The sequence below is a fragment of the Pyrgilauda ruficollis genome, unplaced genomic scaffold, assembly GCF_017590135.1.
Source record: "Pyrgilauda ruficollis isolate IOZ18807 unplaced genomic scaffold, ASM1759013v1 scaffold23, whole genome shotgun sequence".
Classification (NCBI taxonomy): domain Eukaryota; kingdom Metazoa; phylum Chordata; class Aves; order Passeriformes; family Passeridae; genus Pyrgilauda; species Pyrgilauda ruficollis.
The window spans coordinates 8,661,442-8,686,969 of record NW_024522539.1 but is presented as its reverse complement, the minus strand read 5'-3'; the positions used below and the strand labels follow the sequence as shown (position 1 = coordinate 8,686,969).

At 39.9% G+C, this 25,528-nt stretch overlaps 1 protein-coding gene across 1 annotated transcript in view; it reads left to right on the top strand.

The window, feature by feature from the left end:
* The window catches only part of SH3GL3 (SH3 domain containing GRB2 like 3, endophilin A3), a 41,545-nt gene extending 18,269 nt beyond the window's left edge, over window positions 1–23,276 (top strand). Inside the window, exons 2-9 of the mRNA XM_041468949.1 lie at window positions 8,989–9,057; window positions 9,650–9,722; window positions 10,181–10,324; window positions 10,977–11,110; window positions 12,496–12,654; window positions 15,458–15,561; window positions 16,794–16,921; window positions 22,480–23,276. Of these exons, the coding sequence (XP_041324883.1) occupies window positions 8,989–9,057; window positions 9,650–9,722; window positions 10,181–10,324; window positions 10,977–11,110; window positions 12,496–12,654; window positions 15,458–15,561; window positions 16,794–16,921; window positions 22,480–22,685 (1,017 nt within the window). The 3' untranslated portion in view covers window positions 22,686–23,276. The remainder of the gene's footprint in view (window positions 1–8,988; window positions 9,058–9,649; window positions 9,723–10,180; window positions 10,325–10,976; window positions 11,111–12,495; window positions 12,655–15,457; window positions 15,562–16,793; window positions 16,922–22,479) is intronic.
* Window positions 23,277–25,528: the final 2,252 nt, after the last annotated feature.

The window sequence follows — 25,528 nt, the reverse complement described above, 5'->3', positions numbered from 1 at the left end:
AGACTGCATTGCTCAGGGCAGATAGTGAAGATCTGGGACTTTGGCATTCTCATTTCAGAGTTAGCAGTTGTTAACTGTGTGGCCAAGGACAAATCAGTTTAACTCAAATTCAAGCATTTAGTCTTGTAGTTCCTCCCCTACATTAATGTTGTATTAGGAGCTTGGATGTGTGGTTTCAGCCTGTATGAATTCATTCCCCATGTTTCCTGAAGCATCCAAAGGGCTAAAGAGTAGCTCTTGCTGAGAGCAGAAAGTCTGGAATCCAGACATGTGGAAAGCAGCACAAGTAGCACGGGCTTGCTTTTAATGAGACACTCGAGACCTTTGGAGTGTCACAGAAAGGGGGAATCTGTCCTTTACATCATGAGGATAAAATATCCTGAAATATGCTAAGGCCTTTCAAAGGACATGCTTGCTTAGAGCAAGAGACAGCACCCTTCTCAATGTGCAGACTTCTTTGTAAATCTAGATTACACAGTCTGTATTTACACATACTTTGGCTGGATTTGGTTAATAAGGTTAATTTAAAAGGCTGCATGATTGTGTGCAGACTAGTTCAGCTGGGTACAGGATTTTGAGTGTTGACTAAGGAACATCAAGTGCCCAGCATTCCTGACCCTACTTAAAATTCTCTTTCTGGCATAGATTTACTTGTAGAACAACTTGAAGTGGTATCAGAGCTAGGATTCAATGTCTGGTGTTTCTATTATTAAATTAATTTTTAAAAACTACCCAAACCAAGCCATATGTAATTTTGTGCCTAATTCTTGCAAAGAATTACATACAAGAAATACACTAGGAAGAGCACAGGAATCATATGTGGTAAATTCTCAGTATTACTGTCAAAGAAATGAGATTATTTTTTTTTTAAAACAGATATAGCAAATATCAAACTGATTAATAAATCTTTCAGTAAGTGTTATTGACTTTCATAAAATGCAGGACCATGTCTGGCATATTGGCCTGTTTTTACAGAAGACTTAGTTGTTTAATGCCAGGTACTTCATCTTACCTAATCAATTGTAGACCTTTTCTGAGACCAAGAGGTGTTACTGTATCTTCTGCTGCTTTCTTGAGAGATGATGAGTTTCTAAAGCACATGAACAGAATTTTTCAATCTATCAAAACCTTTAATACACTCAGGTCTGTTTCCTTTTTGTTTTCTTTCTTTGTCTTGAAAAAGCAGAAATCAAAAACTAATGCATCCCGGAGTTCCTGTCAGCAGAAAGAATTGCAAAGATGCTGGGAACTGGGAGCTTTGGTCAGACACCCACATCACGGACTTTGTGTGGCAGACCTTTGTGTAAAGCCCTCATTAGCTTGGTTAAAATGGCTGCCCTTCTCTTTTGAAAAATTTATGTTGTGATGATCCTCCCACATGGCAGAATCTTTTGTTTAAACTACATGAAATCAGGCTGTTTGATGAATAACACTCTAAACTATTTTCTTCCATCTTTTTTTTTGGTTTATGTAAGTCCTTCCTCAAGAAAAGATGCATTCCTCAACGAGTAACCTTGCTTGTCATGTCCTTGGGCTCTGTGCCTTTTCCTTTTTCTTTAATTGGGTTTCCCAAGCAAAGGCTGTAAAGTTGATTAAATACATTGACACGTACCCAGGTGTCTTCTGCAGTCCTTATTTACACAAGTTGATCTAAGTTAGGAGAGTCCATACTACATGGTACAGCACAACTGTTTATAAAAGAGTTGAAAGCAGCAGAAGTTCTTGTCTGCATAGGTGTGAGTATCTCACACGATCAGTGGCAAAGTGATTCACCCGATTCCCTGGCTGGGCTTCTCTACACTTTGGGTCATACTCAGCTTTGAAGAGTTTGCTCCATGTTAGGAAGTAGATTGGGTTATAATGCTTGGCATAGATCTGCACAGGACCCTTCAACAGTGACGTGCTCAATGCTGAGCTCGTGTTCCCCTGGCAGCTCCCAGAACATCTCCATGTGGGAAAGAGGTGTTTGGGGACACCCTTGGATCCCCCTTCCCAGCAGGCTGCATTGCAAACACCTTTCTCTTCTCTGGGGGCATATCCTTGTGTAACTCAGTTCACCTGTCTTCCTAAAAATAAGCTTCTTGTTGCTCCTGTTTGCCTAGAGAAGTTACAAGTAATAACGTAGTGGGTTCATTAATATTAGTGAGACAGGAATGTTCTTCGTGAATATAAACACTGTGGCAGTACTCTCATGCATTTTTTTAACTTTGTTTGTATGATTCAGAGATCTCTTAGTAGAAAAAGTATGTTTTCCTTCTTGGGAAAAAGGCCCTTGAGATTGATATTTTTGGTATTTTAATTTTGTTGGCTGCAGGGACAAGATTTGCTATTGGGTCCATCAGAAATCCCTAAGGAAGTTGATAGTGTGAGCATAGTCATGAGATGTCTTTGAAGTATGAGCATGTCCTACATGTTCTTTATGTTTCTACTTTAAATATGTGAGAATAGACATCTTCAGTGAAACGTTAGGATGTGAATTCCTCTAGCCGTGGATGTAGTTTTCTGGAGTTCTGGTTCAGCTGCTTGTTGTAGGTAATGAATTATGGGTGAATCATCCAATTTTATGCAGCACTTCTTTGTTTCCATGAATTTCTATAGAAGTGTACTCTGCCATGGGTACTGACAGAATGCTGCTTGAATTTTGTATCCTCAATGTGATTATAATTTTTAATGTGTTCATGTCTCACATAAATTCCAAAATGTTATTATGTTTTATAATTATGTATGAACCATTACCAAAAGAGAAAGCTGCACGTTCTTAAATACCTGTGTACACGCATTGTTAAATTCAGAGATATTTTATAGCACTTATGCAGCCGTGGGAGCAATAAAAAGTATTTGACTTCTAGAGTACAGCTTCTTGCACACCATAATTTTGATTAAATAGCACTACAACACAATTCAGCTGCTTGATTAATTTTTTTAAAAAAAACCCAGTTCCTGCTGCTGCTGTCAGAAATCTTTTCTACAATTTTACCAAATGCTTTGGGGAAATCTGTGCCACTGTTAGCTGAAAGTTTAGTAGAAGAAAAAGTTACAAAATGCACCTTCATGTGAGGGTGATGACCCTCTGAGCTTGACACTGCAAGGTGCTGAGCGCTCAGAGCTCCATCCAGAAAAGCTCTTTAGCACCTACTGAGGATGAGCTGAAATGATTTGCTGGAGGTGAGCCAGAGTGCTCTGTATTTGTGTGATAGAAACATCTGCACTTTGTAGTAGACCCTCTATTTATTTTGGAGGGTAGAATAAATCTTTTTTCTTTAAAGTACATCAGAGCAAGAGAATTTTTGTTTCCTTTGAAAACACAACGTATTGAGGTGACTCCAGAATTCCTGCCATCGTTGAGTGCTCAACCTCTAAAATGAGGGATTTGTATTTTCTCCAAAGCATTAGGATAGAATGAGCTATATCTGTTTAATTAAAAGAAGAGGGCCAAGTACCAGTACCATTTTCATTTGCAGATGATTTTGTACCCAAGGGACAAGTACTGTGTTTCTTTAGTCTTTTGTTTAGATCTGAATTAGAAAGTGTGCATCTTCGTTTAGTTCCTCAGCATGGGGCACTACATTTTCTTCTGAGCATCCAGACCTTTAGAAAGTCTCTAGAAGTCAATCACAGGGGTGCCTGATAGCTGCCAATTAACCTAGTTAGTAAAGAAGAATTTATTTTTTTTTTAAGGGTTATTTTTCTGTCATGGTGGCAAGCTTTGTGCAGCTGGCTCTGCCAGTGTATATTCCTTTAAATGTTTACTAGGGTGGAAGACGTGAAACTGTGTTGTAGGTCAAGTTCTTGGTGGTCTCCAATACATGAACTAGTGGTAACCCTTTTTTTTGAGTGTGGGAGTTAGCAATTTACATGAAATACGACAATCAGGAAAGAAGAAAAATAAGTAATATGCATACAATAGTAGTAGAACTGGGAAGCACAAAACAGGGAATTACAGATATTTGAGGTTAAACTACTTTTGATATAGAAAAGAGGCTGAAATCTTGGTCTCTAATCTGATAGAGCATTCTGGGAGAGGACAAAGAAGAAAATCTCTGCCTCCCCTCAGGATTTGGATACTGCACAGAGATTTGACTTTGTCCTGCCAGCCACCTTATTCTTCCTTTTGTTTATTACAGGCTTAAATAAGATCCTTGAGAAAGCTGTTAGTATTGTCACATTGCATTAAACCAAATCAAACACTTACATGGCTGCAGGGAAATCACTGGAACTTTTAATGATTTATTAAGAGAAGCGTAACTATTGTGTGTTAACCATACTGGAATGTAGTATTTTGTACTAAGTACTGTATTTAAGATGTATTTAATGCATTTTTGCAGTTTGGCCCAGTTCTGTTTCTATGGGAAATGTAGCCATACAGTTACATTATTTCCTGGCTCTCTGTGTGTTAACTTTGGGATGAATCTATTCATTTTCCCAGTTGATTGCTTGCTTCCTTTTTAGAGAGAGAGGGAAATAAATTTAAAATCTTTTCATAGCCTTGGCTTTTTTGTCAGAATAAAAAAACTAGGTTTTGCCTCATGGGTTTGACAGCATGCATATTTATGACAAATGTAGGAATTTTCTATCCCATTAAAGTTTCAACAGATAATTTCAGCAGCTAGTCCTTCAGAACAAAATAAATGCTGTAACTTTATAAAGAGTCATTAAAAGCTCTTAAGCCTTTAATAGAATTTGATACCTTTCATTCAGCCTTTAAATAGCATGGGCTGATTTCCTGGCCAGGTATGTACAAGAGAGTTTTGCTGGCAAGCCACTTCTTTCAGCAGTAGCTGAATAACAACAAAAGAACTGTGATGGTTCAATCCTAGTTAGAGTGTTGCAAAAGAAGGGCAAAACAAGTGAAACAGAAGGTCAGAGCGTGTGTGTGAGTATTGGCTGGCAAGAATCCCATTGACTTGTATTAGAAAATACCCAGTGGATATATCAAAAAAAAAATAGGGTAATTGTTTTGAGAGTTTTATCAGCTCTCTGTTGATCTGGGATATTTTTGGCAGCTTCTTATATTCAGTAACCTTCTATAGTGAAATATGAAAAACTAGTGTAATTCAGTGGATATGATGTACAAAACATCAGTAAAAGATGTCATTTTTCTGAAGCTTGTTTGCTATAATCCATATAACAACGGGGAAATGTAGCATTCCTGTGCAATAGGGATAAATCTTAATATTTTTAACATCATTTTTCAGTATTTTTATTTTAAATCTTGAGGTGTTTTTAGTTTAGAGTTTTGGTGAGCTGTAGATTTTGCTTTAAAGTGTGGACAGCTCATGTGCTATGTTCATGAAATCACAGAGTGGTAAGGGGCTGGAATGGACCTTAAAGATCATCCAGTCCCAAAAGCCCCTGCCATGGACAGGGATACCTCCTCCTAGACCAGATTACTCAAGGCCTTCTCCAGGTTTTGAACACCACCAGGGTTGAGGCAATGTTTCATCATAACAAAACACATAAAAGGAAAATTATATTATCTGAAGAAAAAAATAGAATGGCAAAGAAGTATCATGAGAAAAAAGAATATGAATATTAGATTTATAGAAAAATCTTTTTCTCAGATAATTTCTTGGAATATAAATGCCTTAGCAGATAAATATTTAGTCTTTTAAGACTGTAACAAGATTGCAGATTGCAGTTTGAATTGTAGCTGGATATACAGAACTAAAATAGAAATCATAATATCTGGAGGGGTTTCTTTCAAAGCCTGTTTGTTTTATTGCACTTTTTTTCATGTAAAATCCTACATAAGCCCACCAGAGACTTTCAGATTGTTTATAATACAACGTCATATTTAATTTTTCAATTTAAAAAGAACAGAGAATCTAGCAAGAAGTAACAAGCAAGGAGCATTTGTGTACAAACTGCAATGTTTCTTCAGGCAAAAACATCTTATATAGAGCATGCAGGTTTTACCATTGAAAGTACTTTTCTACAGTACATGTGTAACTTCAAATGAGTGGTGATAATACAAATGGCTGATTTGAAAGTATTTTCATATTCATAGTAAAGCTTTGTTGCTTTTTTCTTTCTCTCACTAATTCTGAGTGTGATGGAGGGAGTTGAACAGACGCCTGGGAGGAAGAAATCTTTCCTGTTGCAGAGCTGTTCTCTGAGTGTGGGTTTTGATCCAGAGGAAGGCTAGTTGGCTTCAGCAGAAGCAGGACTAATAAAAGGCTTTGGTTCTGACTGGCAGTGGAGCAGTCAAGGGCTGCTGGCTCACCTGCTGGGAACTCCTTTTTTTCACAGACAGAATTGTGGCCCTGTCTAGTCAAATGGTGCTGAATCCACGTTGCCCAGGTTCTGAATTTTGAGCTGAAGGATTCTTCCTGTAGAAGAAATTCCAAGTTCCCTCAGAGTACACACCTTGTGTCATGGCAGCAGTTGTGTCTTTGGTGAGGTGGCTCGTAAAGCCTGATAGATATTGCCATGTAAATACACAGCCCCTCAGCTGGGCATCCTCTGTTTATGTTCAAGGCATTTTTCAGCTTGATTTAAAGCATGTAAATGATGCTCAGCAAATAGTCAGGGAACTAAAACACAGCAGCTGTCTCCTTTGTGCATCCATTTTCAATAATTAATTGGATATCCTGTGACTTTTAATTGTGAGAAGGGTGATGCTAGTTTTACAACTCCTAAATTCAGTATGATCAGAACAAAAGCTTTTTTGTTCCTAAATGCGAGACTAGTACAGCTATTCCCAATTACACCAATACGAAATAAACTGTAGAGATGTAAAATTTAATTATAACCATTAGAACTTTATACCAGTTTTTACTGTTGGTAGCTCAGATGGCTTACAGACTTTAAGGAATCATTTTTTATGGAGCGTCGTTTTTCAAAGGCCATTAGAGCTCAGGATAAATACCATTGAAGAAGTGTGTCCTTGGGCTACAAATTGCAATATTGTTAATGTTTGCATAGAACTGGGAAAGCTTTTTAACACAATTTTTTTCTTATGATCAGTACTTTTTTTCCCAGGTGTAGGCGTGTGTTAGGTTTTCTTCAGAGTGTGTATGAAACAATGTCTGCAGATCCCTTGGCTGGCTCTGAGGAGTTGCATCCACAAGTCACTATAAAATAGATTTAGGATTTTATTATTGATTACACTTTCAAAGTCAAACAATCACATTACTTCATTAGGTTTGTTTTTCACCATCATAGAAATGGATTTTCTGTAATGGGACAGCTATGGGCTGCTACTGAATGTGGGTTTTGCAACTTAAACCTGAGAAGGGTAATTCCCCCACTGCGCTCAGCCTTTGAAAAGGCTTTTGGGAAACCACAGATCTCTTCCTTGCCTGCTGGAGAAAGAAGACATGTGTGAGGCTGTGGAAAATGGCATTGATTATTTTTGGAATTAACAGTGCACAGAAAGGAGACAGAAACTGTTACTGTGGAGGAGCTGCAGAATTCCTGACAGGAATTCCTGCTTTTCATGCAGCCTTGTCATGTACCTTTCTCTGTCTGCTCAAGGACTCCTCAGACACTCCTGCAGAGACCAGGGCAGTGTCCTGCTCCACGTGTAACCTCAGGTCACTTATCTGCTGTCACGTCTTAGAGCAGCAAGATGATGACCCACAGGAGCTCACTGGTACTTGGGCTTTTCCATCTGTTTTATCTGCTTTTGTGCTTGTTCTGTCAGTACTCTGGAAGATAAATAATCCTGACAAGTGTGTGTGTGCTGCTTGGCATATTAAGCATGAAGATTGTGAGTGCTGCTGAAAAGCCAATGGAAATAATTAGCTGTACGTCTCTCTTTGAACTCACATTTTCCCTTTAGCAGGACTGTTCTCTGTGTGGTAGCAGTGATATTGGTGCAAGGTCAGCCACTGCTGAGCTCCCAGCTCTGCTTCATCAGCTCCTTGCTGGTTTTTGGCAGGGCAGTGTCCTCCCCCCTCACCTGGGCTGTGCAGGCAGTGGCTGAGAACAGGGAACCATGGCACTGCTGAGAGCCCTGACCCATTTTCAGGTTATGCAAGTCCCCAAGGCCCTTCTAATTCAGTGAGATTAATTCCCTTTTAGAAGGTGCTGAGGACAAACAAAACACTTTATTTGGGACAGGTTTGGGGAACAGCAGCAGTCAGTGAGCTAGGCCTGGATTTCACATTATCTGTTACAGTTTCAGTGATAAAAATCAATTAAAACAGGTATTTTTGAAGGAATTTAATGTTGAATATGTGTTAAGTCACTGTCATAGTGGAGGGATCAAGGCTTTCAAAGGCTCTTTCACACTGGGTAAAGATCTGGCTTTCTTTTCATGTTGTCACAGTGCAGGTACCATGCTCTGCAAGAAGCAGATGGCAGAGTTCTGCTCAGTGGCTTATTCCTGGCCATGATTTACTCAGTGAGGACCACAGTCAGGTCTGACAGCCTGGAGTTTTCACACCAAAGTTGATTAACTTTTAGCCTTTTCAGAAGGTTTACTGAAATAGATCTGAAACTGGCGCTTTGAGTTTTTGAAGAACACCTGGCATTTTTGTTTTGATCGCAAAGGTGCTCAGTCTCACAGCTGAGTCACAGTGAAGCATTTTCACGAGTCTGTTCCTTGCACAGAATTGCACACAACTCCAGCAGCAGGAATGGGACTTACATCCCTGAACCTACTGGCACACAGAAGGCACTCAAAAGTGCAAAGCTGCAGAGACACACTTGGAAAGGTTACTGTGGATTTACCTGCAGTCACACTCTGGTCCCTGTGCTGAAATCTGCAGTGTAGGTCATGCCTGTAGAGTATAAACTCTTCAAGCATGAGAAATCTTTTTTTTTTTTGTTTGCTTGTTCTAAATGGTATCAGGTACCCTTGTCTCTCTTGAAGGGAGGGCTTCATTTCCAAGACTGTTTACTTTTGTCCTGCACAGTTACCTCAAATCGATGCTGGCTATTTTCTAATCTGGAAATCTAATCTAATCCTGTAACTCTCAGAGATATTTATTCTGTAATTAAATAGCAATACCTTTTTTGTGTATTAAATTTATCTTTTTACAGCTATTCAGTGAAAAAATAAGTGGAGCAGAAGGAACAAAGTTAGATGAGGAATTTCAAGAGATGGAAAGGGTAAGAAAAGTCACATTGTGTTTCAATATTAAGCTATTGCAAAATCAAAAATATTTCATGTTTCAAGTGATTGAATGGTATTGTAGATTTACCTGGGGGAGGAAACCCTATAATGTGCTTCCAAACAGACAGATAAAAGGATAAATGCAAATTTGTCCTTGAGCCTTGTCAGCTCAGCCAAGGGAGGAGACACCCACAAAGGCTGTTTGAGCAGAGGATCAGGTTCCACTGACAGCTCTCCACAGTGAAGAGGAATTCCTCCAAGAAGGGGCAGAGCATCAGGAGGAGCCTTCCCCTGGCTCTGTGGGAGTTTAGAGAAGTCTGTGGTGTTAGTGAGGCTTTGTATATCACAAAGCCTTTGCATCTGATAAAATTAATGATAAAAATCTGACTACTTGAGCCAGATTTTCTCTTGGTAAAAGATCATATCTTTTAGTTTATCCATGTTCAGAAGTTTACATGAAATGGACATGTTTGCTATCCACGGATGAGTTGTGTTGCAAATGAAACAATGTTAGTGCCAGTTTCTGCTTTTACAATTGTTATGTGGTTATTTTTTAATGTTCATAGTAGACTTACTTTTCTTTTTCAGAAAATTGATGTTACTAATAAAGCTGTAACAGAGCTCCTGTCCAAATCCACGGAGTATCTTCAGCCAAATCCAGGTAGGATAGGAACAATAGGTGTTGGATTTTGATGAACATTGTTTATTACTTGGAAATTAATTTTAGGTAAATAAAAGCTAATTAGGTCATCATTGTGAGGTTTCTGTGTGGAGTTCTGCAAAATTCTTCTAAGCAAGAGGGAGTTTGCTTTGACTGTGTTTGTATCCTGCATTTGCTTTCTGCATTATTTCTAATCAAGGAGCTCACAACCAGGACTATTCAAAGGAATGTGAGTGTTGGTGAATATTTGCCTGGAGAAATTATGCTTTTTTAGTTGGGAATAAAAACTAGTTTCATATGACCCATATTGTTGAATGGAATCTTTTTTCAACTTTGGACTGTGAGGTACTGACAACAGAAAAATCACCAGTCTGAGATGAGCTTCGTGGCTTGTGAAATAATTTATTGCTTTAAATAGATTAGTTTTAAAATTAATTTTTTTTCTATGTCCCTCTTAGCATACAGGGCCAAGCTGGGAATGCTGAACACTATGTCAAAGATCAGAGGACAAGTTAAAACCACAGGCTACCCCCAGACAGAGGGACTCCTGGGAGACTGCATGATACGGTATGGCAGAGAGCTGGGCGATGAGTCTATGTTTGGTGAGTTGTGCATCTCCTCTGCCAATATTTCAGCATAAAGTCCTTTGCAAAGTGTTACTCACTGACATTACCTGTGTAGTTGGCCACTGCAGGTAAGAGGGAGAGTTAAGTGCAGGGATCAGGGGATGGTTGATACAGCTCAGAAGCAGAATGCTCCTGCACATTTATCTGCCTCTGTTGAAGGTGGGTTTGATAACACTGTTAGAGATGCTGACTGACCATCCCTGTTTTTAAGCATTTTAGTTTCTGAGTCACCAAACCTAAATAATTAGGGTGATTCTTAAATGCAGTTTATTTCTTTTATATAAAAATGCCTCTACTCAATTTGAGAAGTAAACTAAGGGAAAAATTATTGTAGAAAGAAACAAACAGTAACACTGGATGATTTTTTTTTTTGTAATGACTTATGTACAGTAGGGAGAAATTTTTTTCCTCTGATATCTGTTGGGGAAAAAGAACCCCACAATGTAATTCAGAACAAAAATTTTCTAGTTCCAGTTTTGTATAGAGAACAAGCATAACTTGCATTTTCTTTTTTACTCTTCAAGGGACTGCAGCAGGTACAAAGATACGTATTTGAAACGGCTGTTTTAAAAGACAAGTTTTCTGCTTTTACATATCTTGAGATATAAGAGCCTATTCTTTACCACAGGCCTTGCACTACTGGATGCTGGTGAGAGCATGAAGCAAATGGCAGAAGTGAAGGACTCTCTTGATATTAATGTCAAACAAAATTTTATTGATCCTCTACAGTTATTGCAGGACAAAGATTTAAAAGAGATTGGGGTAAGTTTTCCAGGGTAGAGCTTCACTTAGCAATAATCAGAGTCAAATCAACCCTACTTCACTGAGATATTTTTCTTAAAAGCAATAAGGTAAATAAATTTTGTTGTAATGGATTTTCTGTCTAGCAAAATAGTGACAAAATCTGCTTAGGATGAATGCTGGGCTATTTCTGCCTTGTCTAACTTACTCAATTTGCTATATTGCTTGTACAGTCAGTACAAGCATAGTGAATAGAATGATATTCTTTATTTTTCTTCTGTTTTATTTTAATGAACATTTTTATTAATGCTTATGAACATGTGAGTGGGCTGTGATTTACTGCTAGTGATTATCCTATCTTACCATCTCTGTCAGCCTAAAGCTGTTTGTAATGGAGAATGAATATAACTGTTAAGAAAGGCTTTTCAGGGCAAACACAGAATGATCTGAATAGTGTCATAAAATGTTGAAGTGCCATATGCCACTATAGGAAAAAATGCAGGATACTAAGGAACACATTTTTAACCTTTAGAGTTAAGTTTTTCAGTGTTTTTACTTGCAATGTGACAATTCAAAGAAATCCAGGCAGTCTTTGTCTGAGTCTGTTGATTCCAATGGATTTGGGTAATAAGCAAGTTAAAACCCTGATGAAATGCAGAAATGAAAGTTATTTTACTTGTTTACACATAAATGGATGTGGAAAGCATAGCAAAAAGATAGCAGTAATGTCTGTAGCTGTCTTGTTTGAAGCATAGCTGTTTTCAGTTGTGTTCTTCTGAGCTGATGAAAAGAAATTGTTTGATGTTAGCTTTAATGAGCATTTTGTACTGTCACTTTGAATCCATTCTGTGAGTCTGTCAGTCCCAGGATTTTTGGGAACAGAAAAGCTTGTGTAGTTTTATCAGACAGAAGAGTCAAGTTGATACATAACAAGGACAGGAAGAACACAAGATTTTTTGGAGCACTGCTTTATGAGGGGAATGTAACCCTTTAACTTTTAGTTGTCATATTGCAGATAATTCAAGATGTAAAATTGAATTACATGTAGAATTTGGTGCGCACAAATATTTAAGTTGGATCCTGCTTCTCTCTGCAGCTCAGGGAATCTGTACTGTTGCACATTTAGTGAAGTCCATGATGTGGATGTCTAAAATAGGCAAATCAAGGCTGCCAGTACCCCAAGTGCTACCAAAGGGCTCTTTATTTAAAATTTCATTCATGTATGTGACCCTACACTTACCTGGCGCTGCCTGGGGTCATAGGGATGGACTGTACAAATCTCTGAGCCTTGTATTTCTTGAAGTCTCCATATATTTGCATCCATTGATGAGATTTCCTGAGATCACAATGTGTTTGTTTGGGCATGTCCCATTTGGTCCTTCTCATAAATGTTGTGTCTCTTTTAGCATCACTTGAAGAAACTGGAAGGGCGCCGCTTGGATTATGATTATAAAAAGAAGCGTTTTGGAAAGATACCAGATGAAGAAGTTAAACAAGCAGTAGAAAAGTTTGAAGAGTCAAAGGAACTGGCTGAAAGAAGCATGTTCAATTTCTTAGAAAATGATGTAAGTCTGTGCTGCATCTTTGTTTGCTGCAGTACATCCTGGAGGGGCAAATGTGTGGGATTGGTTAAAACCACTCCCATCCTTCACAGAAGGCAAGGTCTGAAAGCAGAAACTCTTGCCTCTTCCCAATTTCAAATCCCCTTTCAGAGAAGAACATAATGCACAGCAGAGAATCGGAGAACTCAGAAATTTCTTCTGGAGATACAGTGACACAGACAGGATGGCCACAGAGTAGCCAAGTAGGACTAGCTGAGAGTAAAATGCAGCTTGGTCAGTGAGAGAGTGAAGGTTGGGAAATTGGTGTAGTCAAGACCTGCTGCTGAAAATCTAAGCAAGGGCATGTACCCTCTGAGGTTTCTGAATTTTAGCTCACTTATAGTCAAAACTTCCCTGCTGATGTGGAGTCTCTGAATGATTTTACCTCGGAAAATCATTACTATTACTCTTTGGCTCTGCAAAGTCCATAGAGTGAGTTTGTGGCTTGGGCTCAGATATGTGGACTTTGGCTCAGAGTCCAAGTCCATCATGAAATTATGTCTAAATAAGGAGCAGCTGTGGCCATTCAGGATAATCCTCTCTTCTGTCCACACACAGAGGAATAGCGGGATGTGCTTTCTCCTGCGTAATCATGGAATTATAGGAAAAGAGCTGGACCTACTTGGGCCTATTCCACAGTTTTGTCTTCTCCTGTCGATGCAGCATCACAGAAAACACACAAAGTAAAAACTGTGCTGTCTTCTGTGAGCAAACTGCAACAGTGAGGAGCTATGAAGTGGGAAGATTTAACTGCAAGCAGCTTCTCTCTCTATGCACACCCAGTTATAAACCAGCCTGTAGCTCCTGAACTGTTTGTAAGTGGGACACATTTGTTACAGCAGTGTTTAGTGGAAGGCAGTTAAGCCTCTTGCTGTTTTACCAGTGGAAGTTAATGAGGGCAGCAAAAGCTGGAACATGCTCTTATCAACAATTTCAGCACTGTTCCACTGTAGGCTCTACCAGTTGCCTGGTTGCAGTGGATGTGTGTTTAGCAATTCTGTCTTGCATGGGCAGCTGAGAAATGTTTCAGGTACTGTTTATCATTAGTCAGAGCACCAAACGAAGGATAAAAGAGTTCAGGAATTCAACTGGTTTAGCTCAGCCACTAGAAAACAGATGAGTTATGCATTCTAGTGTAAGTAATTCTGCCTTTGGGAAGGGGTGAACTGGATATCCCTCTGAAGTTTTTTTTTTCTGTACCCATTTCTGATTTTTTCTGTTTAAATAAAACTCTGTGATCTTCCCCCTCCAGACCCCTCCAGTCTGTCCTCCCAAAACTTCTCCATTATAGCCTTGTTGTCTAACCCCAAATGGTCTCACTGTGTTTGTGGAGATCTTAACTGCAATCATCTCCTTCTGATCCTTTCCAGTTCCCCAGGTGTTTCCCTCTCTTGGTCTTCTTGGCCTGAAGTCTGTTCTCTGAGCTCTGGTTCCCAGCCATCTTGCCAGGTGCCTTTCCCAGGCTCAATCCTGATCTCCACCTTTCTCAGGTTTTTGCACAGCCAGCTCCAGACCTCCCACATTGACACTGTTGCATTCACTTCTTATCAGATCCATCTTTCTGCTATTCCCACACAGCCAGTCCCAGGTTCATCTTCCTGAGTAGCTTTTAGTCCTTCAAGTTTCTCTGGCTCTTTCCCAGTCTCTCTTTCTCTCTCTCTTCTCCTAATCCACAGCTCCATATTTCTCCTAGCTGTTAGTTCTCTTGTTTGGACAGTCCTTTATCCATTTTCTCTGACCACGCATCCAAACCCCAGGCACTTTGTGTGTTGTCCTCAGCTGTTTATATTACTCTCTTCTGACTGTGATGGGATTGTCTCAGCTGTTGGTTTGGTGCATTTCATTTCTTTGTGCTGTGTGACAGTGTTTGGCTCTCTTGTAGTCCTGGCAGAATTTTTAATGATCTTTTTAACTGAGTAAAAGCAGACAAAGTGTAATACAAAACTGCCATGGGTCCATAAAACATGTGTAGAAAGTTTACTCAGATATTTTCTTATGATCCAATGTCTGAAGACATCATGATGGAATGGAAAGATGTCAGACTTCTTGGGGTCTGTCTTCTTAACGTTGTCTTGAAGAAGACAAATATCTATTACTGCTCCATACCCCATACAGCTTGAACTTTTCAGCTTGTGTTAGGGGAATGAGACTATTTGTTACTTCATGAATAAAAATATTTTGTTTTGTGTTTCTCCTTCACATTCTCCCTTTCGTCATCATTCATATTTTTGAATGATTGGCTAATATGTTTTAAATCCAAGTAGATAAATCATGTTTCATTTATCAGTTTTTAAATGCTGCCATCTAGTGAGGTAAGTCCAGATCATTTCAGAACTGCACTTTGTAAACATTGATAATGAACACTAACGGGTCTGAGTCATAAGAGCTGTCACAGTGTAATTTCTTCCAGCATTGATCAGAAAAGCTCCACTTTCACCTGCTGAGAGGTCATGTACTCTTTAATGTTTTGGGCTTGGGTGTTGACAGACAGCTGGCTTGGAAGTTGAAAGCAGAAGGGATTTGCACATTGTGAAAGGAAATGACTCAAGGACCCAGCCCTGAGCTAGTGAACTAGAAGTTACACCTCAGTTTTGTTCAGTTTCCAACTGGCAGTTTCTTTGATAGAATCACATGTGCTCTTTTCCAATAACCTCTACAAGGTACTGTGGTCTTTTGAGATACTGGGTCTGTTTTAAATGATCTGTTTGTTTTTCCTTCTGCTGAATGTACTGCAGAGCCCTTACAACTATTTTCCTCCGTCTTTCAGGTAGAACAAGTCAGCCAGTTGGCTGTGTTTGTAGAAGCAGCACTAGATTACCATAAACAATCCACAGAAATTCTGGAGGACCTGCAGAGCAAGCTGCAAAACCGGTAAGACAGAACCCCTCAGAAAATGCTGAACCTCTTCTGCAGCTGAGGTTCACAACGTTGGAAAGTCACTGAAGCAACAAATCTTGTAGCACCACCTCCCAGATGCACATTTGCTGTGCTTTGTGCCAGACTGAGCTCCATGGCTTTAAACCCCTGCCACCTGGCAGCTCCTTGCTGTGCTGGGAGACTTTAATGTAACACAGGATCTGCCCAGGGAGCTCGAGTGTGTGCAGAGTCTCTCCCATCTGTGGTGGTTCATGGGGACAGCCTCCCTTTGTTTAGAGGTTTATTTCAACTTGCATACTTTGAGTTGTGTTTTGGAGGATTTGCTTGAAAGTTCGCCTGTTCTTATTGAGATTAAGGGGTATAACAAAATTCTACAGCACAGTAAGGAACCAGCCAGCTGGCCAGGAACAGAGCTGTGCTTAACACACATAAGAAAGGCCCAGGTACTTTATGTCAGCCTAAGGAAAGGGAGAAATGCTGCTGTCACTGGTGTGTCACTCAGGTCACCAGAGACCTGAGTGTTGCTGTGCTGTAGGCAGGGTCAGGAGAACTGCTTGGGGCTGTCAGCTCAGGGTGGCTGTGGGCGCTGTGAGCATTGGCATGAGGGCAGCTGTGTCTGCAGACACCCTGTGCCATCCCAGCTGGAGGGGCCAGGGGGACAAGGAGCTCTCTCCTGGGGCACACACAGCAAGAGGTACTAGACAGTTTTGCTGGCTAAATGTTTTTTTCCTGTTTTATTCCCTAATAAAAAGGCCATGTGTGAGATGCAGTCCCTGGGCCTCTGTCCTGGATGTGTTTCTCCATATGTCATTTACATTTGAGCTTTCCAGGGAACTCATTCCTGCAAATTGTGCTGAACTCAGTGGCAGCTGTGGGTGCTCATCACTTCTCAAACTCAGGCTGTTAAGCTTTATCCCTTTGTCAGCAGGACTGAAGTATTAAATAAATTAGGGACTTGTTGAAATTCAAGTATTGCATGAGAATTGAGCAGCTTTTAGTAAAAACATACACTCCCTCCCAAAACAAACCAACCAACCAAAAAACCAAACCCAACACCATAAAACCAAAACACAAACCAACCAAAAGAAGCCTAAAACCACAACCAGCAGCAGATTTTCTTACTTCACCTTTCAAACAGCAAAGTACTTAACTTGAGCTTAAGTTCTGTAAGTATTTCTTCCTTCTTTCTTCGTAAGTAAATCTCTTTCTGCTTCTCTGTGTTACAGAATAAATGTAGCATCTAGTCGGCCTAAGCGTGAATTTAAGCCAAAGCCTGTAATAACTACAACTCTGGAAATTGGTGATAATCAGCAGCACAACGGGATTGCCTATAGTTCTTCCATAAAATCATCAGGTGAGTCTGTCACCACAGAATTAATGTGTCTCTAGATGTTTTGCCAAATTGTTGCTTGAGGTATTTCTTGTGCCATGAGAACAATGGATCCATCAGGCATCAGTATCAGTGCATCTGACTCCAGATTGCTTCCCAGATTTAAAACAGAGCTGTGAATCAGGGTTCCTCTCAACAGACTCTCACCATCTGAAATTTAGGTGTGGCATTCTCCTTGGTCTTTTAGGTCTTGGAATTGCCACGGAGGGTGGGAGGAGAGAGAGGGAGAAGCACTTGAAGAAAACAGTTCATTTCTTGCAAAGACAGATGCCTACAGTGGGTGTGTTTGAGCACAGTCTGGAGTATTTCCAGGTGCTAATTTTTCTCCACAGTCTCAGAGCATAAATGTACAGGATCTCAAATATTAGCTATGTAAAATTCAGAGATGACTCCCACCCTTACTGTTTTTACCATCTTATAACTTTACTATCCCCTAAATTGTGTACCAAAGTATGAACTGAAGTATTTTAGGTACCTGTTGATGGAGTCTAAGGACCCTTTCCTTTGGTAAGGCCCTGATGTCATAAAAAAGGCAACTTTTGAAAGTTGTGTTAGTAACAATCAGTAATGTTACACATCAAAACAGCTTTTCCTCACCTCGTGAATAAAATTATTTTGCCTTGTCTCCTTGATAACTACATTGTATGATGAGATGAGCCCAGTTGAAAAACCAAGCAAATAAAACCCCCAAACAACAAAACCTGAATGACAATATGCAAAGAAAAGAGAATGAAAAAGCCAGAGATTTTTCTATAAACATTATGTGGAAGGAAAAGAGAGGAGAAGTAGTAAACCAAAGGTTCCCTTCTGTACTTGGCATGGCACCTAGGATCTTTTCCTAAAGGTTTGTTTGTTTGGTTTTTTTCTCTAACTCTCCGATTTCTTCTTCTCTCCAGTTTTGTTCCTTTTAAAGGTTGTTGGGAGAGAAATGAGAGAACTAAAAGTGAAAGAATAAAGCTTGGAGCTGTAACTTCATGCTCCTTCCAATGTCTCTTGAATTTTCTTGCACTGTGCTACAAGAGGAAACCATTATGCAGTGCATATTGAAGGGGATTTGCAGTTTGGCAGCATAAATCCACCCAGCGAGATCTGATTCCTCAATTTGCTTGAAGCTCATTGTGCTGCCTGAATGCTGAGTTTTTGTGTTGCTGTAAATTGTGGGATGGAGGGAGACAATCCCCTCTGTGCATTATCTCAGCTTCCTAAGACCTGTGACACAAGGACACATTTCATCCAAAGCATTGGAGGTGTTTGCAGGGATCAGTAACTTCCTTGGTATTTTCACAGCACATCTGGATGAAAGTAGCAAAAACATAGCAACTTTATTAAAAATCACCATAAAATTTTTTGGCCCTATCAACTACTTACCAGGTTATATAGGATTTTTTTTTGCCTGTTTTGCATGTGCAGGGGAGAAAGGAGATTCAGATTCAGCATTTGTATATAAGCTAGTGTGTCAAACTGCATTACAGTGGTTTATCTTTGCCATCCAGCAGTTGTTCCAAGATGTGCTTTAAGGATAATCAATCCTGCCTTTGGAGGAAGTCAGATGATGACTTCTCCAGGTTGCTTCCAGCCCACTTAGTTAAAGAAAAATCTCAGTTTTAATGATATGAAATTCAGTGAAAACTGAATAAATGACCACTGATCACTAAGATAGAGAAGGAGTGAGGCACTTCCATTCACTGACTCCATCCATGGACTGTTGCACCGTTTGCACATCACTGAATGAGGGGTTGTCACTGCATCACTTGCTTAGTGCTGTCAGAATGGAAATGAAATAAAACCACCATAAAAGAGATGAAGAGGTGAAATAGGATATATGAGATAATTTTTGCCATACTTACGTGCTAATAACATTAGAAAGACAATGTATGCTGGTTTTTTCCTCCTGAAGGAGCTGTGGATGCTGTGCTTACCTCCCCAGCAGGTACAAATCATTACTGAAATATCTATTCATTCTCTTTTTTTTCCTATTCCTACTCAAATATTGTTCATATGGATTTCTGTGAACTGCAGTGGGCTCAATATGCCCTGCTTTTAAATGGGAGAACCTTTCTGTCCCTTTTTAAAATCAGAATCATGACACAGATAAGATTTTTTTTATTACCTGTGATTTAGAAACAGGAACCAGGCAGTTCTAAGCAAAACTGCTAAATGTCTTGAAGTCTCCATGAGGTGGGGAGATAGCATTGTAATCACCTTCTTTTTGTTTAGGAAACTGACCTCCCCATCCTTCATTTTCCCCACTTCCACACTGACCCTATAAAAATGCAGATCTTTAATTTCTCTGATAGTGTCCCTCAGGGTACGTAGTGTCTTGGTACTCAGCAAAGCCATGGAGATCTGCAGGACAGTTCAGAGTGTGATGTGACACATTCAGCACAACTGCCATAGTACAGTTCTGAGCATGGAAGTGACTTCTCCCATGTTCCACAATAGTTTTTCAACTATCAGCTTCTTGGAGCAGAAATACTGTTTTCCTTTGTATAGTCTCTAACATGTGAGGATTATTTACTACTTAAGACTCGCACACTTTTGCAGGGCTAGATTCACATAAACTTAATTTTTATGTTCTTGCGAGTTATTTGGCTGCTTTAATGCAGATAAAAAATTCTCTATTTCTAATTCATTGTTATCCTCATTAATGAGCTGCAGCTGTGAGCATCATCTGGCTCATTTTAGAACTCTAATTGCTGTATTACATCATGCCTTTCACTGAGTTTGTTTGTCAGGTTTGACTATGATATGAAATATATGGATCTGGTTGCCACATGCTGCAATTTAGCATGAGCATCTAAGTGTTTACTCACTTCAGCTATGAAGGAGACTGGAATTAATTATCTTAGAAGCTTCCAGTTTGTGATTATTAAAATACAATCTTGCTACCTGATGTATACAGCATGGTATAGAAGGCAGAGTAGATGCAGGTACAGGCAGTAACACCCTCCCTTTGGGGAAAACAAACAAAAAACCCAAACCATCAGTGAATGGCATTTTGGTTTCATCCTGTAACACTCCAGGAATCACAGACAGCTTCTTGTTTACCCTGATTTTGTGCTGTCCAGATCTGAGTGGTCTGGAAATTAATGACAGTTCTTTTTTGACTGTGAGAGAAATGTAAACTAGAGAAATAAAAGAGGTGCATATGGAGTCGCAAATTAACATAAACCCTGTTGGCAGAAATAGAAGAGTGCAATTTATTTAGGTAAAACTACTGTAACATTTGCGCAAGTAGACAGCAAAAGGCTGGAGTGGTGCCAGCAGTTCTGTGATGTTAAGCAGTGTGTGTTGCAGAGTGTCAGGCAGTGCTGCCCCCTTACCTTTGTCACGGAAGCTTTGTCTCACTGGATAATACACAGTAGCAGCAGCTGCCTGACTCTAATGAAGACTTTGACTGATCCTGCAGCCTGCAGTGAAACTGGTTGTGCTGGCTGTGGCCATTATTTAAAAACCTTCCCAGGCTGCCAGACGTTTCTTTGCAGTTCTTTGGAGCTTAAAATGAACCAAATGTGATCCATCTCTGATCAGGTAGCTCACTGTCAGAAATTAAGTGGCCTGCAGTGACAAATCAGCCCCATCGGAGCAGGCGTTGCAGGCAGCGCCTCTGTCAATTACCGCGATCGGCGCCTTCTGCTGCTGACAGCACTTCTACCTTGGCAGAGGCTGAAAATAACTCTGCTATTTTTAAACACAATCCGTCCACTTTTGCTGGGCAACTGGCTCATCATCTCTTTTTCTGCATGGAGTCCTTCAGCAAATATATGACAACCAAGCTTTCCCCTGTACCAGAGTATTAGAGCAGCTCTAATGCAGCTGGTTCTTGTAGGACTTTGTCAGTACCCTGCGCCTTCCAGAGGATGAGCCTGGCATTGTGAGAGTGCTGCTCTAGGAAGGTTTACTTAGTCTCTGTTGGCACTTCTCTTCCATTGTTGTAAATAAAAGCTCTCTTCTGTTGCTATCAAGGGTAAAATATACCCACAAAAGAGAAAAGCAATTCCTACTTTCCAGTTTTAACAGCAGATATTGCCGCCGATTGTATTATTGTCGGTTAAAAAGATGCTTTCACCTGTCTGTTTTCTCTCAGTGATCACCACTGGTTCTTAGCTGGTTTCCTTTAGAGAATTTTAATTCTTTTATCTAGAAAATCCCTGAGCAGTTACTCTTTGATAGTTTCCTATGTGTTACCATGATTAACAGGTTAAAATGCATTTTTTCCATTTTAGCTGTTATATCTGTATTGCATTATCAGTTACATGCAAGTTTACCCAGTAAAGAAGGATAGCTGGGAGACTCAAGGACTGGACTATTTGAGTCTTGCTGCAATGTTCCCAATAAGACAACCTGAATAATTTAAGTACTAGTGTTCTAGCGGTGTCATGCTATAAGGTGTGTTACTCCTCTTTACAAGACAGCAGCATTAAGCCTTTTCTCCTGTTCTTCATTTATAAATGTATTTCAGATTACCAGACTTTTACTTGGATATGTTACATATGTTGTTAAAAAAATCTCTTATGGCTGAACTACAGTTGAACCATGGAGTAGTTCTCGACCACAGAGTTGAGCTTTACAATTTGAACATAATTATTCTAATAAAATGTATTCTAATTATTCATAAATACAAATGTTACATATATATTGGTACCACCAGTCCAAGCTAATTAGTACTCCTCCATAAGAGTATCTTAAAAAAAGGCATTTACTGCATTAACAAGTTAACAAGGTTAACTTTTTTTAAAATGTTTAAGGGTGATTTGAAATTAAGATCTTTTTTGGAATAAACATTGCCAATGACGAGAACGGCCAGATACTGTATCAGAAAACAGTTTTCATCCCTAAAGTAATTTGACAGGTGAGGTGCCTTTGTTCCTGCCACAGCCTTTGCCTTAGTTCAGATGGAGGATGTGTAAAATAAAGGAGTGGAGCACACGAGCTCAGGGAGCAGTAACCCAGAACTGTCACTGCTCAGGTGAGGGTGGAACCTCACTCCTGCCACGGCACGTGTGGTGTGAAAATCCAGGGGTCTGCCTCAGCCTGTGGGGCTGTGTTTGTAGGACAGAGCAGGAGCCCCTGCCCCTGGAAGGTGTTCCCACAGGACCAATGGCTGCAGTGCCATTTGTTTAAAGTATTCCGTGTCATTTCCCCTGTTGACTTTTCTGCTTCCTCCACTCCTGCCCTTCCGATTGCTCTGGCAGCTGCTCCACAGAGAGCACATGGGGTTTGACAACTGATTACTCAAACCCTCATTTGGAGATAAACATCCTTTTGCGAGGGAAGGCAGCTAGGAATGAAAGAGGAGTAGCATCTGAACTTAAAGGAACAATTATGTATTAAACTTATTGTCACTAATCTTGCATTTTACATGTAGAAGCACCAGATGCTAATGAATAAAAGCAATGGAAAAGCTGTTGCTGCTGACATGACAGCAGGGCTGCATTTGTGACCGCTTGTTTTGTGCTTAGGGGCTGGTGGGATGCTGTGAAGCTCAATTAATGTGGTTGTTTTTTCTGTCACTGGGGCAGGTTCTTCAGTGCACATGGATCAGCCTTGCTGCCAAGCTCTCTATGACTTTGAGCCAGAAAATGAAGGCGAGCTTGGATTTAAGGAAGGGGACATCATAACTTTGACCAATCAGATTGATGAGAATTGGTATGAGGGGATGTTAAATGGAGAGTCTGGCTTCTTCCCCATTAATTATGTTGAAGTGATAGTTCCCTTGCCTCAGTGATCGTGTCATTCAAGCTGTGAACATGATTTCATGACTGAAATGGATTCACAAATGTTCTGTCAGTGTGGCATTCTGTGAAAGCCTTGCTATTTGACTGACTTACTGACTTTTGTATGCGTCTTTTTAAAATGTATTTATTTTATATTCAAAAAAATTTCACCTTCCCTGATTTGTCAACCTGCAAAAAAACCCATACCCAGTTTTTTTGCTTTGTGCCTTGAAGATCACTGTATGAAGTGTTTACTGGTAGCTCACTGTTGCTCCAAAAATGCATTTCCTTGCTATAATTGTATGTGGGTTTTTTTTTTATCTTTGGCTGCAATGATTTTACTATTGAAAACCATTTTAAAAAATACTGTTAGTGAAGCTAACTGTAACCAGTTCCTAAGTTACTGATGTCCTTGAGCTGTTTTCATCTATCACACCATTATTTATTGTGAACAAGTTAATTCCTCTTTTGCATTGTATGTTGACAAAAGGCAAAGTGGTTGTTGTCAATATTAAGATGATGTTGTACTAAGTACAAGTTCTCAGCATTTAAAATTGGTATAATTTACTGACCAAACTGAATAAATATTTCTGTGGGATAAGCAAAGTAGTTGCTGCTTCTGTACTGATGGTTCTGGCACTTGTTTGAGCAGGAGGCCACTTCTGCTGAATAGATCAGCTTTCAGTGACAAAAACAATGCATGAATAAAGAAAGTATTGGTTTTATGACACCTTTGCACTGCAATTTTAATAATCTTGCTACTTCTTGATTGATTGTTTAGCATTTATGTCTGTTAACATCTTTTTCTAGCAGAAGGAAAAGAGAGAAGTTCCTTGGAACTAAGTACAAACTGCTCCTAGTTCCATAGGGTTTGTAGAGAACTCCAGTGAGAGAAAGGGGTGAGTAGCACTGGTGCCTACTACACACAAATGAGAAGTCAATACTTTTCTGTTTCTTATATTTAGTTGAAAGGGATAGAAAGGAAGAGAAAGAACAATAGGCAGTGATGGAAAGACATGTAATAACTAAAAACATAACAGAAAGGAAGAAGTTTGGCATCAGAAGTACTTATCCCAATGCAGATAGAATCACTTTGGTTTTGTTTACCATCTCCTGCTTTGCTTAGTAATGTAATAGTGACCAAACAAAGTGAGCAGCCCTGGAGGAAGAGGCCAGTTGCTCTCCACAGAAGACAAATTTATGAGAAGAGAAATGAATTCTTTACAGGGAAGTTGTTTACTGAAGATTCCTCTTAAGCTCATAGCAGTTCAGCTCTAGTTGAAGTAAGTGATGAAAAGGAGGGCAGAGTGCATTGCTGAAGGTTTCTTCTCTCTGCAGTCCCTAAAATCACCAGTTTTATTACTTCAAAGTCATTTGAACCACTCAACAGAAATCATTGAACAGACAGACCTTTATTATTTAATCTGCAAATATTTAAATCCAAGACTGCTTTTATATACATGAAAAATATCTTCAATAGTTAAAAAAGTTTTAAGAAATAAAGATAAATACAGCAAAGTTAGAGCAGCAACTATTTCTATTGTTTGAGATGGAACAAGAATTTGGATCTGCTAAAATCCAAGTCTTAAACCAGCACCTACTATTGATGTCTCAAAATCAGAATTTTTAAATAATATAAGAGTTTAAGCTAGCATAAGGAAAATCTCACCTTAGCACCTGCATCCTCACACAAAGCAGGTCTTGAATTTGGAACTGAACACTTTGGCAAGATAAAAGACAGTCAAAACACTACTCCAGCATTGAGAGAAACCTGCAGACTCAGCTGCTGCCCTCCCCTCCTGCTCTCAGGTGGAAGTTTACTTCATGTGGCTCAAAGCCCTTCCTTGCCCCCGGGGCCAGCAGGGGAGCAGTTTGGAGGAGAGAGAGTGCCAGCAGTGCCCCCGAGGCTGACTGTCCCCTCCTGAGGGTTACAGGACAGCATTCCATGGAGCACAGAGCTACCAGAGTGACAGGGAGCGGCACAGTGGCCCATAACCAGTTTTTCCCCAGCTGTCCCATTAGACACACAGCTGCAGCCTGCATGGAGATTTAGCTCCATAAGCCACATACGACTCCAAGAGCAGAGAGTTTGATGTGTTTTTCACTACAGCTGGAGCTTTCTAGCTTTGATTTTTGACTTAGCATGTTTCTCTCTAGCCCCTTAGAAAGCTGCTGGGACCAATCAAACCGTGCCAGCAGCACAGGTCACAGTACCTGCTCTGTCAGAATGAGATGCTTTTTCACATTTTCAGGATACATTTGTCTAAGTTAAGGCTGGTACAGCTCTGCTGTGATACACTGTACCTAGGAATATACAATACTGAAACGGAGACTTCCAGGTGCTAGACTATAGGAACAGTACATTTAATAACAGGCAGGAATATTTTTGACAACTTGCTTTTAATTCTAAAGTGTTTCACTCGAGGAAGTGATCCAGACCAGTTTTATGTATCTCTGCATCAGGATCTGAGCAGGAAACATTTCAGACCACTCATCACTCTTCAGGACAGTGTTTTACTTTAGACCTGCTCAAGGTGCAAAGGTGTGATCAGTCCCATGTTTCCCACTCAGGCTGGAAAGAGAAATTACCTTTGGAGAACTCCATGTCAGAATATTGAGAAAGCGGAGGCAGCCTCATGTTCATTGTCAAGTATTTAACATCCTTCTAGGGCACATGTTTAGAAGCTTTGTAAACTCTGTACCCTTCTCTGTTTCAGCAGGTCACAGAAACCAGATCCTTGTGTAAAAGTGAAAACAACTTCACATGGAGCTTGTACTCTACTGCTCTTTGTATCAAGGCCAGGGTCCAGTAATCAGAAGGCAGGAAATTCCATCATGTTATGGACAATGCTTC